General features: G+C 41.4%; 1 protein-coding gene across 2 annotated transcripts in view; it reads left to right on the forward strand.

Moving 5' to 3' along the window:
• SCFD2 (sec1 family domain containing 2) overlaps window positions 1-16,403 on the forward strand; it is a 487,384-nt gene that overhangs the window by 446,160 nt on the left and 24,821 nt on the right. The window contains exons 7-8 of one of the 2 annotated variants that reach the window (XM_007998717.3): window positions 12,500-12,634; window positions 15,447-15,546. In XM_007998717.3, the coding sequence (XP_007996908.3) occupies window positions 12,500-12,634; window positions 15,447-15,464 (153 nt within the window). In that variant the 3' untranslated portion in view covers window positions 15,465-15,546. Of the gene's footprint in view, window positions 1-12,499; window positions 12,635-15,446; window positions 15,547-16,403 lie in introns of those variants that run through there. The other variant, XM_007998716.3, reaches the window with a different exon arrangement.

Below are 16,403 nucleotides of genomic sequence, written 5' to 3' on the forward strand. Positions count from 1 at the left end.
GGATCTAACCAGTCCATAAATATTTTGAACAAATGGAATAATGAAAAGCACCTAATAATGTTACAACAAGGGAAAAAGTTTGTGATGAAAACATGTGTTATTTAAAATTCCTCCACTGCTTTCAAAGGAGCGCAGGAGGACCTGAAAAGAATGTTTTTTGACCATTGAGTAAGAAGATGTTATCAAGATTAAGGGGTAATTGTTGTGTAAAAACTCAGAGGGGGAAAGTACATAGAAGATCCAAAGGGAAGCTTAAGCAATAAGGAAAGGTTAGAGCCATTGAGGCTGGGAGTCTTTGTTGGACAAGGTAGGAGACAGAACTAAGGTTCCTGGTGGTCAAAGATGAGCTCTCAGAGAAGAACAAATGTTTCTGATGGAAAAGACTATTTTATAGAAATAGATATCCATCCATCTATTTTATATAAATAAATAAGATCTTATTTATTTCTCCATAAAACCTTTAGTAAAATCAACTTTATTCGTTAAGGCTTTTTGGAGAGCTGAATGTGCTGTTCGTGGGGAGGAGTTCAGCTTCAGGGTGCCGACTCTTTAAGGGAGACTTGAGCTAATGTTACCCACTGCAGCCTAGCGCAATCCAGATTCTTCCTCCAGTATCCTGTATCTGTTTGGGAGCTGATACCTGAAGAGCACTTCTACGTTGGGTTTTTACTCTGATTGCCAAAAGTTATGCCAGGGAGGCATTATTATTCCAAGATCCAGGAAGGCCAAGTAACGTGCCACAGGCATGCAGATGGCCAGGGGCGGATGCCAGATCTTTGCTGCCAGCCCAAAACCTCTTCCCCGACTATAATATGGTTCTCATGGAGATTCTAGAAGTGTTGATTGATGGTGCTGATGGTCATCTGAAGTCACCTACCGAGATACTGAAGACCTTAGAAACTGTCACTCTGCTTAGAAACATAAAGATTTTCACCCTTTACTCAAAGATCTGAGAATGCCACGGCCACAAAATACAGATAAAATCACTCCAATAATCATATATAGTTTTGTCAGTTTAAAAAATCAGCGATCTTAAATACTATAATGTGGCCTAGTTCCAAAAGACATGCCAGAACTAGTGATATATGATGCATTGAGACCAAAAATGTCAAGAAGCAAGTGGCTGGTGTAGTTGGCAAAGAGAAAATAAACCACTGAATGAATGAGGTCTTTTCCATTTTATGTCATCAGGGTGACTGATTTGGCCAACTTCATGTAAACATGGATTAGCTCTGTATCTTCGCATGATAAGGACAGTGATGAGTTTCTTAGACCTCATCTCCTTGCTGCCAACGCTGCCGTGTCTCCAGGCCTCAAAACCCTGTCCTGCGGCAGTGGCCTTTGGAAAATGGAGTTTCCCTTTGTTGTATATGTTCCCCCTTACAAGAGTCAATAACGTCAGCACCCTCCCAACAATCCTAAGCATCAGTGAGTGGGAAGTGAGGTGGAGGTAGGGTAATGTGTGTACATTGTGGGGGATTACATAAGTAATGATGCAGACACATGGTGAAATGCTGTGCAACCATTACGACGAATGGAATAGACCTAGATCTGCTGAGCAGGGTATGTGTTTGAATCCTTGGCCCAGGGTCCACTTCTTGGGGAGCTCAAACTGAAACAGAGCTGAAACTGAAACAAAATGATCAATTGGGTGGCAGTGGGGGGACATGTAGGTCATTCTGTAAAGCATTATTCTATTTTTATAAAAATAGAATAAAATAAATATTTCATAGGTATATATATTTAATGTGTTTAAAATTTAGGAAAAATTTATAATGGTTACCTTATGGTGGATGTGTAGGGTTGGATGGGTAAGGAGAAACACTGATTTCTTGCTTTATTTTTACATATTCTATATACATGACATTTTTTAATGGGGTTATGGGTAATTTTTACCTCTTTGGGTTTTTCAGTGTTTTTCAAATTTAAAATATTTTTAAATTACAGATGTAAGCCTTGTGAGAACAGGGATTTTTATGGGTTTTGTTCACTGCCATATCCCCAGTACCTAGAGTGGCATCTGTCACATAGTGGATGCTTAATAAATATTTGTTAGGTGCATCTTAAGTACAATATATATATCTTTATTACAGATCAGGGAATTTATTGGGATACAAAATATGCATACATAGGAAAGTACAAGTGTCCAGATTAGACTCAGAGTCCAGCTGTGTGTCCGGTTTTTAAAAAATAGTCCTTGGCTGAACAATCTTCTGTTTATCCCGTCTCCCAATTTGGTCCTCAGCCCTGTGGCTCCAGAAGAAATCTGTACTTTCTACCCAGCTCCATGCTATCTCCAGACAGAATCTGATTGAGATATCCTGGGCTCCCCGGTCACATGGGAGAGCACTAGCTGACCTGGCCCTGGGTTCCTGTTCCAGGTCTGACCTATGCTGCACATTAGGCTCTAGGCCTTGGGCCCCCACTGGCCCCACCTTCCCTCCCAGTGGCCCTCGCTCCTGCTGTGATGCACATGCACTAGTCTCAGAGCCACTCCTGTTTCCCTTGCTAGGACTAGAGGCACCCCTTATTTTAATCTTTATCCATTACCCCTTTAGGAAAATGTGTCAGTCACAGTTCAGATGCACAAAACAGACACCATCTAGTCATTTTAAGGAGAAGGTGTCCCAACTGTGTTACATCGAGCATATAAAATCTCTAGAGGGGTCAGAGGAGTGGGATCTGTACTAGACCTCCAGAAATAAATCCCAGAACATCACCACAGGCCTGGCCCTCCCAGGCAGCCAGGACCTTTTCACAGCCTGGAGAGTGGGGGCAATGGGGATCAAGAGGCAACCACAGAAGCTCTTGCCTTAAGGAACATGTCACCAAGACTGGAGACAGCGCCTGTCTTTGATCACCATGGTATCTGCATGGGCTAGCTCAGTGCTTGCCACCTAGTAGGTGAGTAGATGGATGGTTAGATGGATCCTAGACTGTACATGCTATCTAGAATGGCATTTCTTACATTTTTAATTCTTAGTGAGAGGGAACTTAGCACAGAGGATAACAGAACCGATTTTCAAGCCAGAGCATCGGGGTTCACAGCCCAGCTGTCCCCTCTGCTAACTGTGTGACCTTAGGCAAGCGACTTCACTTCTCTGTGCCTGGTTCCTACTCTCTAAGAAGGAGCTAATAATAGTAGCTCTCTCATAAAAATGCTCTAACGATTTGGTGAATGAATACTTGCAAAACTCTTAGAACACGCTGAGTGCAGTGGTTCACACCTGTAATCCCAGCTACTGGGGATCAGGCTGAGGTGAAAGAGTAACTTGAGGCTAGGAGTTCAAGACTAGCCTGGGAAACACAGCAAGACTCTATCTCTAAAAAAATTCTTAAATTTTAAAAAATTAGCTGGGTGTGGTGGCAGGCACCTGTAATCCCAGCTACTAGGGAGGCTAAGGCAAAAGGATCACTTAAGCCCAGGAGTTCTAGGCTGCAGTTAGCTATCATTGTGCTACTGTACTCTAGCCTGGGCAAGAGTGATACCCCTTCTCAAAAACAAAAAAGAAAAAACTTCTTAGCATAGTATCTGACATCCAGACAGAACTATGTAAGTATTTGCTATCATAGCCATTGTCACAGTAAAGAACAAAAGAGGCCTTTTCTTCATCCTCTTTTGCAACATTTTAGCTTTTCCTTTGTTAGGACATGGGCTACACAGAAAGGGTGTCTTTCAAAAGCTAAGTGTCCTGTTAGCTGCTGTGGGGCAGAAGGTTTATTGCTGACACCCATTTATTTTAAAAGGTTGGGTTTGTTGGTCGCTTATGTAGACTGGAAACCTAAGCCCCCAACTGTGCCTGTACAGAAAGTCTTTTGTTTTTCTCTTTGAGACAGAGTCTTACTCTGTCGCCCAGGCTGGAGTGCAGAGGCACGATCTCAACTGACTGCAACCTCAGCTTCCCAGATTCAAGCAATTCTCATGCCTCAGCCTCCCAAGTACCTGGGACTACAGGTGCATGCCATCATGCCCGGCTAATTTTTTTTTTTTTTTTTTTTTTTTTTTTGTATTTTTAGTAGAGACAGGGTTTCGCCATGTTGGCCAGGCTGGTCTTGAACTCCTGACCTCAGGTGATCTGCCCACCTCGGCCTCCCAGAGTGCTGGGATTACAGGCATGAGCCACTGCGCCTGGCCACAGAAAGTCTTCTTGCCCTTCCGTTTCTTACTGCAAATACTCAGTTTAATGAAAGGTTTAATCTCCCCACTAAATGCCACAGTGTGTGATGCGATGCCATTCCTCAGCTGCAACACCAGGAGGGCATTAGGCAGATGTCTCAGGGCAGGGAGCTTATACGGGGCTTTCAGACAAAATACTGTATGGCTTTCACATGGCTCACCTTGGCGTGCATCTCGAAGAGCAGGGCTGAGCTGCAGAAAACCTTCCACAGACGCATCCTGTACTTTATGCCTCCAGTATGTTGAACAAGAGCATTTCGAACCAGCAGTGCCTAAGAAGGCTTGATTAATCTTGTGCCCAGTGAAATATGGCTCTCTGAACAGGCTTTAGGCCTGGCCTCTTTTGTCAGCAATCCCCAGCCCTGGCCTCCAGCTGTTCTTTTCCAAGTGCTAAGTTCTGTTCCTCCTCCTGATTCTTTCTAATAGACCTGCTAGCATCCTTTCTGAAGGAATCAGCGTGGGATAGGACTAAACTGAGGGCCAGGAAACTTGGCTCTGTCCTGAGTCTACTTCTAATTGGCTGTGTGAACTCAGGCAAACGTGTTAATGTGTTTGGGCTTCGCCTTCCTCATATTGAGTTGAAGGGGCTATACTCAAATTTTTAAAAACGAATTTGCTCCTGGATTGAAGCATGGATGGATGGATGGATGGATGGATGGATGGATGGATGGATGAATAGACAGACAAATGAACCATTTTAAAATCGACAAATACATTGTTTGCTTTAAGAAGATGAAAGGAGAAAAAACAGTCATAGTATAGCAAAAAATAAAAATAAATGAGCCATGGATTAGTCAAAGCCATGAGCAGTTTCGAACAGATGTTTTCTGTGCTGTCTTGAGTTGAAACAAAATGAATACCCTCCCAGTAAGCCTGGTTTTTCTGAGAGGCTGGTTGTTTAGAGTCAATTTTGCAGAAAAGGGAGAAGCAAAAATCTTCACTAGCAGAACTGAGGAGGCCCCAGCTACGCCAACAGCAACGAGCAAAAACAAGGTCAGCAGCCCCAGCTGATAGAGATGTGACTGTGGCTATAACTGGGTTTTCTTGGAAACTGCTATCCTAGGTCATTTTTAAGGTGCACCAAATTCAAGATGTTGTAGTTACACTGCTTTCTCAAGATTGTATCTGACTTATTATATATTATGTCAGGAACTGCTGCTATACTCACTGCTTTTCCTCAAGAGCTAACATTTAAGTCAACAAAAGAATCTTCCAGACTCATCACACAGTATGTTCACCCCAAAAGAGTAACAGAGACATTGACACAAGTATTTTAGTTATCGTATTTTACTTAAATGTGGTATTTTTTAAACATTCATTTTTTGAAACTTCAACTATTCCATGTGTATCAGCCATCAGGGGGTCTCTTTACGATCTACCAAGCTATCAGGCCAGCCTCATGAGGCCCTCATACAGGGCCATGATATGACCTTCATGGGCCCCATTTTTTGTAAAAATGAAAGAATAGTAAAAAGTATATGGTACAATTGCATTGGTGTAAAAATAAATACATTAATATTACATATCAAAACATCACTTTCACCTTAAAGTATTTTTTCTTCTGATTAAAAAAAAAATGCATTTTCATGGGCACTCAAAAGGAATGTGGGCCCAAGGCACTATATGTTTGTATCTAACAAATAAGTCAGCTCTGTGGTCATGGCTCCCACTTGACACAAGTGTGCCCAAGACGGGAACGTAGCTCCCCATCAGGGGAGCTTCAGGCATTTTTCTTCCTTGGAGTCGTCCTTGTGACCATCTATGAAGCTTGAAGCAGTCCACACAGCTACTGAGGAGTTACTTGGACTGGTTTCAAGGTGACAGCTCAGGAGTGAGAGAGCTAGATTCACAGGGGATGAATACACAAGTCCCCTGACTTAAAATCCTCATATCCTGTAGGAGCTAATTTCTCTGTAAGAACTCCACAGACATAGCTTCCAGCAGTCTTCCAAGGGACATGTCCAATTATTATTCAAGAGTCATTATACTCAGAGAAGCCTAAAGCTCTGGCTTTCTATCAAATATTTATAGTTCTTCCAGTTTAATGCAATTTACCAACCAGGGGTCGTTTTTGTCATAAGCAATCTTGCCTGGCTGCATAGTTTGACATTCTTCCTTTATCAGGTTTCCAGGGAAACAGAGAGAAAAAGTTAACCAAAGGTTAAATTCTTATGCAGAAGGGAAAAGGGTTTAATAATCTATTACCTACAACCTGCAGCTTGCCAGTTGTTAAAGAAATATTTACACTAATATTCCAATCAAAACTTAACAGGGTGTCTATGGCAGAGACCATGCTGTGTATTCCCAAAACTCCATTGCCTTTTCTTCTGGGGCAAATAGACTACTTTTTCCAGGTTCCCTTGTAGAATTGTGACTAGTTATGGCCAATGAACTGTGGCGGAAGTGATACATATCACTTTAGGACTGGACCCATAAAATCTCTGGAAATCCTTCATACTCTCTCTCTCATTCATCATCTGCTGATAAGAGGCAAAGTCTTCAGTGTAGGATTCGAATGCTCTAAGAAATGGTGTAGCACAGTGGTGCCCAACCTTTTTGTCACCAGGGACCTGTTTCATGGAAGGCACCAGGCGGTGCAGGGTGGGGGGTTGTGGTTTCAGGATGATTCAAGCACATTGCTTTTATTGTGCACTTTATTTCTGTTATTACATTGTGATATATAATGAAATAATTATATAACTCACCATAATATAGAATCAGTGGGAGAGGTTAGCTTGTTTTTCTGAAACTAGACAGTCCTGTCTATCGGTGATGGGAGTCAGAGACAGTGACAGGCCATCAGACGTTAGATTTTCATAAGGAGCATGCAACCTAGAACTCTCGCATGCACAGTTCACAATAGGGTTTGTGCTCCTAGGAGAATCTAGTGCCATCACTGACATGACAGGAGGCAGAACTCAGGTGGTAATTTAAGTGACGGGAAGCAGCTGTAAATACTGATGAAGCTTTGCTCATTCACCCACACCCATTCCTCCTGCTGTGTGGCCCGGTTCCTAACAGGCCACGAACCAGTAGCGGTCCATGGCCTGGGGTTGGGGACTCCTGGTGTAGCAGGAACCTGGGTCTCTGAATGATTGGGCAGGGCACAGATCTCCTACTGCCAGCCCACACTGGATGTGATATAAGCAATAAATCAATGACCAGCAAGAAAAGGAAAGAACAAATTTTTCTGAGTTTTTCATTCCTCTCCCAATCTCCCAAAAAGGTGAACTGGCAGAGAGTGTTTGATCAGAAAAACTAAATTTCTATGGTTTACCCTCTTAATATGGAGACAAACTATATGGCTAATCTCTCCTCTGGCCCTTCCTAGCACATGAGAGAATCTTTGAGTACGGCACCAGAGAAACCACATCTGTCTCCATTATCACCACCTTCTACAGGGTCCTTGGCTGAGAAGTGAGTCATTCCTGGCTGAGTAGAAGATTTCGTGGAAGTCAGAGGGTTCCCATTTAAGAAATCATTGCCAAGCAGTTCATTCTAACCAGATTTCAGTGACATGATTTAGGGCACAAAATGGTCCAAACTAAGTGGCTGAGAGACAGAAACCAAAGGTTCTCCTCATTAAAAACTTAACTGGAAATTTTTTTCGTTAAGAAGACACAAGTACTGTTTCGTGCCTGAGAAAGTCTTTACCAAATTGTGCTCTCTGAATACACAATGTTATCCAGTTGTTCTGTACTTAGTTCTTTCAGTAGAAAATTTAGAGGGTTTTTTCCCCGCATATTCCCATTCAAGTAGGAAAACCTATCAACTTCTCTATAAATTAATATTTACATCATTTACTATGCTTTTGGTTACAATTAAAAATAGGTAAAGAAAAAAGTTCTAAAAAGCTGAAACAAGATAGGTAATTTTTTTCTGCCTTTCTAGCCCCTGATTCTTGCCCCTCTCCTTTTTTCCCATTTTATGTCTTTTTTTTTAAATCTTAATGCTTTTAGGTAAAATACTAAACCAGAGTGTCCCTCTCATCCTCTACGGCATTGTTTTAATGGAATAAATAAATTTTAGAATAAATTTTTACAATGTTCATTATCTCATCTTTTCTGTTAATATCTGTACCTGTTTTTGTCAGTGTTCAAGATTTGTTGTGTTTTGTTTTGTTTGTAGACTTAATCAGCTTCTGTTACTATTACAGCATATACAATCAGTATTACAAACAATACTGATTGTATATAAACAATCTGATTGTTTAGTAAATAAAATGCCACTTTTAGCTTGAAAAAAGAAAAAAAAAAGGTAATTTATGAAATCCTATGACTTAAAAGTCTAGAGGAGGGGTAGCTTCAAGTGGTGAGAGGCCATTGCCAGGGTAATGGTGGCAGGAATTGCAAATAAACAGGAGAAGCAAGTTCCTGCCTGTTCTTCCTGCGTTCCAGTCTCCCTCTAGTGCCTCCTATCGGCAGAGTCTAACAGACCGAGCTGACAAAGCACAAAAGTGGTTTTCAGAATCTCAGCCCAGCATCACAGAACTGAGTCTAGAAGAGAGGGTTTGGATTTGAGAGACAATAGCTTAATAACGACCACATTTTCATAGAAAATGTTATTTCAAAATTATTGTTATATGAAAAGATAATGAGAGAGAATGCAACCAAAAAAATGTAAGAAATGAATATCAAAGAGATAGGTCAGGCAATTAATTAATAAAAGCATTTATGTTCTTTTTCTGAATTATGTGATGTGTTTGCCGTTACTTTTCTGTATTTTAAATCATAGTTTCCTTTCTTCTGCTAAATAAATGTTCACCTACATACCTTAAAAAATAAAAAACAAAAGATTTTCAACATTCCCAATGTAGCACAGAGCAATCACAAAGTCTCAAGAATGAAGAGGTTAAGAAAACAGCACTTCTGAATCTCTGCTCACTACCCCCAAGGAGAACCCAGCTCAGCGGGCATTTTTCTCCTGGATGTTTCATTCCCCAAAATTTAGTCAAAAGTGGAGCAAGGGAAAGAGAGAGAGTGATCCTAGTGTCCCTACTTTCCCCAATCCCTCCATAACTCCTGCCTTCCCCTGTCTCCCAGTCTACACTGGGGTCACAGAACCCCTGAGAACAAATCCTATCACCCCAGGTACACTGTGCCTTGCACAGAGGAGGTACAGAGTATAGTGGTTTTGCTTAATTACAGAGCCACCTTTGTGCTGTGTATGATCTCTTTTCCAGAATCACTACTTTTCCTTTTTGTACAGTACATCTTATGGAGAATAACAATCTTTTTTATTTTTTTGTAGGTTAAGAGGTTCCATTAGTCCATTCTCATGCTGCTAATAAAGACATTCCCAAGACTGGGTAATTTATAAAGAAAAGAGGTTTAATTGACTCACAGTTCCACAGGGCTGGGGAGGCCTCAGGAAACTTACAATCATGGCAGAAGGGGAAGCAAACATGCTCTTCTTCACAGCAGCGTCAAGGAGAAGTGCTGAGCAAAAGGGGGAAAAGCCCCTTGTAAAACCATCGGATCTGATAAGAACTCTCCCACTATCATGAGAACAGCATAAGTGTAACTGCCCCCATGACTAAACCACCTCCCACCAGGTCCCTCCTGCTGCATGTGGGGATTATGGGAGCTATAATTCAAAATGAGATTTGGGTAGGGACACAGCCAAACCATATCAGGGGTATATTTTCTTCTCTCTTAAATATGACAGCCTATGTGTATTTCTCTGTGATTCTGCTTAAAGTTATTTTATATAATGAGTTTTAATAGATTAATAAATAACTGTAAGCTTCTGGAAGGAGGAAATGTCCTTTTATATCTTTATATTCCCTTCATGCTTTCTATCAGAATTCCATTCAGTTACAAGTAACAGAGATCTGAAAAATAGTGGCGTAAACATACAAGGTTTTATGGTGACATGTAAAGTAGGCACTAATTTAGCCTGTCCATGTTATGGTGATAGTGACTCCATAAATCATCCCTTACCAAGTTTTCTCTAGCTCTTTGCTTCACCATCTCTAACGAATGCCCTGTCTTCCAAGATGGCTGCTGGAGCTCCAGGCTTCACTTCTGCATTCTAGCCAGCAGAGGAAAGGAGAGAAGCATATCCTTCCATTTTAAAAAGGAGACTTTTGAAATTCTCACATTACCCTATTTGCCCAGACCTTAATTACATGGCTATACTCAGCTGTAAGGAAGGCTGGAGAACGTAGTCTTTTAGCCAGCTGGTAATGTGCATGGCTAAAGATTGAAGTCTATTACCAAGGAAGAGATCAATTATTATTTGATGATAGTGCTGATAAGGTATCAGATTATTGGCCAAACAACTTCTTGTGGAGGAGCTTCAAAGAGATTAAAGTTTAAGACAGTCAATGTCCAGAAAGGCTAAGGTAATAGAAGAGGATTCAAAACAATTTACTCAGGGAAGAGTATTTGCAGGATTCAGAGGCCACTGCATGGCCCTTTTTTTACATTTAAAATAATATTTATTAAATTTTCTTATGATTCTGGAAGTGGACCTCTTAATTTTGGAAAATTTGGAAAAATAAAATAAATGTCTCCTACTTCCTGAACCTAGAGATAACCCTAAATAACATTTTGGTGTGCTTTACCTCAATCTCTTTTTCATGCTTAAAGAATTTATTAATTTTTAACAATTGAAATGAGATCATTCTTGCTGTCTGTAGTGGTGTTTTAAACTGTGCTGTAAATAAATAAATAAATAAATAAACAATACAAAGTCTTCCTCTCACCTTTCTCCTTTGCTTGGTGTGCCACCCCATAATCGTTGCTGCTGATAGTTACTATGTTTCACACCAGAGTTTATTTTTGCATATTTCAGCAAACATAAACTTCCATATTCCCCCTGCCACTTTTTACACAGATTCTAGCCCATCATACACAGTGTTCCTCACCTTGCTTTTTTCATTCACACACTATTCTGTGCCTTGTTTCTGCCACACAAGCACAGAGCTTTCCTCTTCTCTTTCATGGCATTTCTCCCTGTGGATGCACCTCATTTATTAAACAGCTCCCTACTGATGGCGCTTGGGTGACTTCTAATCTTGGTACTACAAACAATAAACAGCCTTTTTGGATCTCATTTGCATACATGAGCATATGCAAAGAATTAATGACTAGGAGTGTGAGTGCTATGTCAAATGCATCTGTGATATTAATAGGTATTATCGACTTGCTCTCTGCATTGATTGTAACAATTAACCCTCCCACCAGCAATGTGTTAGAGGGCCTGTGACCCCATGGCCTCATCAAAAGAGTGTATTTTCAAACTTTTGGAGTTTTGATAGTCTGATTAAAAAAAAAAAAAAAATCCATCTTGGCATAGCTTTAGTTGCAATTTCTTTATGAGCAAGGTGGATCCATAGTTTTCAAAATATTCCTGTCTGACCAGTGTTTCTGTTCATTGCCTTGCCCTTCATGATCATTTAACTGTGAGATCTCTGGACAAACAATGCTCTGTTTGACTAATAAACATAAAAGAGTTGGTATCCCCAAGTGAGAAGATGCTAGTTTTCCCTGCATCTTATCCCTGGGAAAGATGCCGGCTATATTCCTGCTGAATGGTTATGATTTTGATGGTTTATACCTTGCTTTATTTCTAAGCTATTTTAAATAAGAAAATTGGAAAGGGAAAATTTGAGTAAAAAAAATGACTCGAAGAAAAGCAATATGAAGCCAGGAATGAGGTCAGTACACTAAGTATTCTAGACAGTTGCTACAGACAAGTCACATATTTGTCCAATCAATGAGAGAAAGAGTTTAATACAGGATATGCCTCAAATGTGCCCTGTTAGAAACTGGCTTTACTGAAGCTATAATAGATCAGAGAGTGCATTGAGAGAAGATATTCCTTCCTCCTTTGCCCTTCATGCCCCAAACTTCGTGCCGTATCTGACTGGAGGATTGGGAGGAAGGTTCTAAGAATATTCTAATTCTAAGAATATTCAGGAAAAACTGGAGACCATCTTCATGTCTGTATCAAATGACAGTACTTTGTTTCTCAGTATACTTCACGCATAAAATTGTCACTTTAAATAGAAAAATTAGTCATAGTATGATTGTAGCTCTGGTAAGATATATTTGCTTGTAGAAGGGAACGTGAGAAGCAGAAAAGCATGCTAAAGCATTGGGTGAAAGTTTATTTAAAAACCCAATGTTGTCATATTGTCTTTTCTCTGATACACACACACACACACACACACACACACACACACACACACACACATATCATAGCTATTGCTTAGTATCAAAATAAACTTGCTTTGCTTTCTTCATTACAGATAAAGCTGTACTCTCTCCAGACAAACCAAACAATCCCTTTACTCACAGTATTTTGTCTTTCCAGGCATCTTATAAGCCATTGTTGAAGCAAGTTGTGGAGGAAATATTTCATCCCGAGAGGCCAGATTCCATTGATATTGAACACATGTCTTCAGGCCTCACTGATCTCCTTAAAACTGGATTTAGCATGTTCATGAAGGTAAAGTAACCATGAAGATGTAATCCTGAATATAGAAATGTTCTCTTTGCTGGACATGAAAATGCTGGCACCCTGTTAACCCTAGCCAGCACCAGATAACATTTGGTATTTTGGCTCTTCTAAAATCAAGGGCAATCTTTATCTTTTGATTACAAGCAGCCTGACCTGCTAGCCTCATACTGCTTCTTCTGACCTGAGCACTATGGTCTTTTCTGGTCAGCACGTGTGGTCTAAGCTGGAGGACACAAGCTCTCTGGGACAGCACTATTGAAACTCTCCTCCTTGCAGTCTATGTTTTCACTTAAAATGAATCTACATAGCACACACCGGTCTTAGTAACAGCCCTTTGCTCTTAATTCTAGAACTGATTATATAGGATGATGAGTGGCTCTGCTCTGTCCTATGGCCAGCATCACGTCAAAACCCACTTGGAAATGACTTTTGGACTGGCAGACTCCTAGGTGACAAGTGCTAGAATTTATCTGGCTCATATCTGGGGTGGGTCAAAATGACTGACCAGCCCTTGAAGTGGGGATGAAAGGAGGAAAAAGTACATAAATGTGATCTATTTTTAACCTACTGTAGAGTTTCTAAATCTTAAAAGATTTCAATAAGATTACAGGCTGACCTCTCAGTCCATGCCAGGATTTCACTTGTAATAACTCTTGGAAGTAACAGAAGGTTTTGCCAGCATCAAAGCATCTTTGAAATCATGAATTAGTCTACCTAAGAGATCTGGCCTTTCAGAGTTCAATAAATGTATATTCCAGGAAAACTGTTCCACTGCAAAAGCCAGAGGACAGATGCCAGACAATCAGACTCTAAACCAAGCAGTAAACCTGCTGGAGCAGACCTACAGGTCTCCTTCCTGCTGTTCCCAATTTTCAGCAACTTCTGTTGCAGTGCCTGGTTGGTGCATTTTCCTTCTATATTTTTTAATAAAGCAGTGCAGTCAGCTTCTTCAAAGTGTTTAGGGACTTCTGAGTTGGTATAAGTAGGCCCAGAATTGGTCAGTGTCTCCCTATCCTGAGTAGCCCTTCATGGTGGCTAGTTGGTATAGAAACTCCTAGAGTAGACACAGTTTCCAACCTTTTCCACTTAAGCATTCTCTTCCTTCATTCACAGGCGTGGCTTTACCCTGAAGAGAGACTAAAATAACAAGTCTGGACTTTCAGAGCCTGGTTAGTAAGGTCTGAGGATGGCCCAATTCCCATGTGCCCTCACCCAGACAGGCTGCTGTGTCTGTGGTACAGTCAGACCCTGTAGAGGGGGGTCTGACCAAGGGTACAAATGAAGGCTCCACCCCACCTGCACTTGGAGAGTTGCAGTGTAGGTGACAGGAGGCCCTAACTCTGCTCTTTGTCCACAGATGTTCCACAAAAATAACTGTTTATTAGCCAAAGGGATCTTTGATCAAATATGTTCCAGAAACACTGGCTTAAACAACAAATTTGGTTGTTTCTTTGTAGTCCAACATCACAGTGCCTTTAATACACTAATGGACTTTACAATCCTTCCTGAGGAGAATATAGAATATATTATAGAACATAGTTGTGTTGTGTAAGGAGTATCCACCTGCATTTTCTGTCACTGTTTCATGAAACAAGAGTGTCACTTGTTGTTCTTGTTGTTGTTGATCATGTTTATTTTAGAGTTTATTTTTTAATGACCCTTTTAAACACTGCAGAGTGTTTTCTACATCGCTTCCTGCTCCACTGTCCTCAAGCAGTCTCCACCTAGGAAGATGTTTAGAACCGTCCTGGGCCAGCACTGGGCTATTGTGTTTCTCTCCATTTCAAACCCCCAGTGTTAGGGCTCATGACGAAATGCTCCGACAGCTTAAGACTGATCTCAGAGGGAGGTTTCCAAGTAATGGATTTAAGAAAAAGGAATTTGTGTTCCCCCAGTTCCCCCCAGCAGCTGTCAGGATCCATTCTTCAGCCTTTAGCTGTGAGGCCCCAGCTCTCAGTTGCCAGGGCATCTCATCTGTCTATAGGGGGTGGGGAGAGTCCTGGTGGGCTGGCAACAAAGCCCTCTCCACTCCAGCCCCCAAAGGAGAGTCATTTTGTTTGTTTTCTAAATGGGCCTTCTCCGTGGCTGAACCCTCCTACCACTCCACATGGTACAGCAAAGAGTTACCTCTGGTGTATGTGTTGGGGTTTGAACAAAATTGGAATGAACTTAAAGAGGAACACCCAGTAGGGCTTTGAGACACTGACTGTAATTTCCCAAAGAGCTACTTCTTTGAGATAGAAGTGAAGCCATCAAGAGAAGATGTCTACCACTCTGCTTGAAGGCCCTCCAGAAGAGGAGGATGCAAGATGCAGATGGAGTCTAACATGGCTATAACCATTTACCAGCCTTCGTGATGTTTTCCATCACCTCTTACTATCCAAAGTTATACAGAGAACCTGTGATCAGTGTGTACCATGGTTCAGCCAAGCTCTCACCATTCATTCTGATATTGATCCTCATGACAGCCTTAGAATGTAGGTCCTATCATTATCCCTGTTTACCAGTGAGGAAACTGAGGCCCAGAAAGGTTACGCAGTAGATGTGAACCTCCAGAAGGCTGAGATGGGGTCTTACTCTTCTCTGTTCTCAGGCATTTTCCTAAGAGCACACAGGAAACAGTGATACCAGAATTTGTCCCAAGGTCACTCGTATTCCAAAGCCTAGCTCTTAACCACATTTCTTGGCTCCAGGAGGCTGCCAGGCATTTTCTTGGAAGTTAAGTATTCATATACTCATATGTCATTCATTCTGGTTTCCTTCGTGGTTACTCATTAGCACAACTGCTCTCCCTTTTCAGCATCTATCCAGCTCATGAATAAAATCTATGCCTGGGCTGGTCATCGAGACAGCCAGTGTGAATGAGCTCCCTCGAGGGTCATCTGCTGCTACCTCATCTGTATCTCTGGGACTTGGCCCTGGGACTCATTGGCAGCACTCCCCAGGAGAATAAATGTGTGCATTGGAGTTGAGTTGCCTCTACACATTGCATCTTCATTGTGTATTAGCTACCAACAGTTATTGCTCATTTCTTTCTTGTCACTTGCTGCTCTGCTTTGTTCTTCTGGAATCTGCTCCCTCCTCCCCTTCTCACTCAAGACCCACCAGTGCTGAGCCAGAAAGACACAAAAAGGCAAATTCTGCTGAATAAAGTTATCAATGTGGAATCCTTCCCGTGCTCAGGGTGCTGCTGTAGAAATGGGAGAATTCTAGAGCCTGAAAGGCTCTAGCTGAGCTGCTCATCCATCCCTTCCCTATCTCTGAACTCAAAGATGGTTTCATGATGGTGCTGACACAGGGACACCCAGAAACAGGGTCTATAGACTGTACGGGGATGAGGGCAGATTGAGAGGCTGGTGAGAGATGCGCTGGGTAACAGAGCCAGCAGTTACTCCCGTGGGGTGTAGAGTGTGTGCCCTCATAGCAGGTGATGGAAGGAACACAGGAGAGCATTGTCCAGGCCCCACGTGGCTTCTTCAGGGCTCTACACATTTTGTTCATACTTTTGTGGCTGCAGTCATATACTGTTTTGTATCTATACATATTAGGTACCTTTCTCCAGACTGTTTTTCTTCAGACTAGTGTTTTCCTAACTGCACAACTTGATTCACTGCACATTAGTGGATCAAGATATCAGTTCAATGGTTTTGAACAGCATGTTTTACTGAAAAAGAACAGAACAGACTAGATCAGAGTTCACTGCATCTAGCAAGATAAAATAACACAACCCAGTCGCACATAGATACACACGCATTAT

This window comes from Chlorocebus sabaeus, chromosome 7 (assembly GCF_047675955.1).
Source record: "Chlorocebus sabaeus isolate Y175 chromosome 7, mChlSab1.0.hap1, whole genome shotgun sequence".
In the NCBI taxonomy this organism is placed as follows: domain Eukaryota; kingdom Metazoa; phylum Chordata; class Mammalia; order Primates; family Cercopithecidae; genus Chlorocebus; species Chlorocebus sabaeus.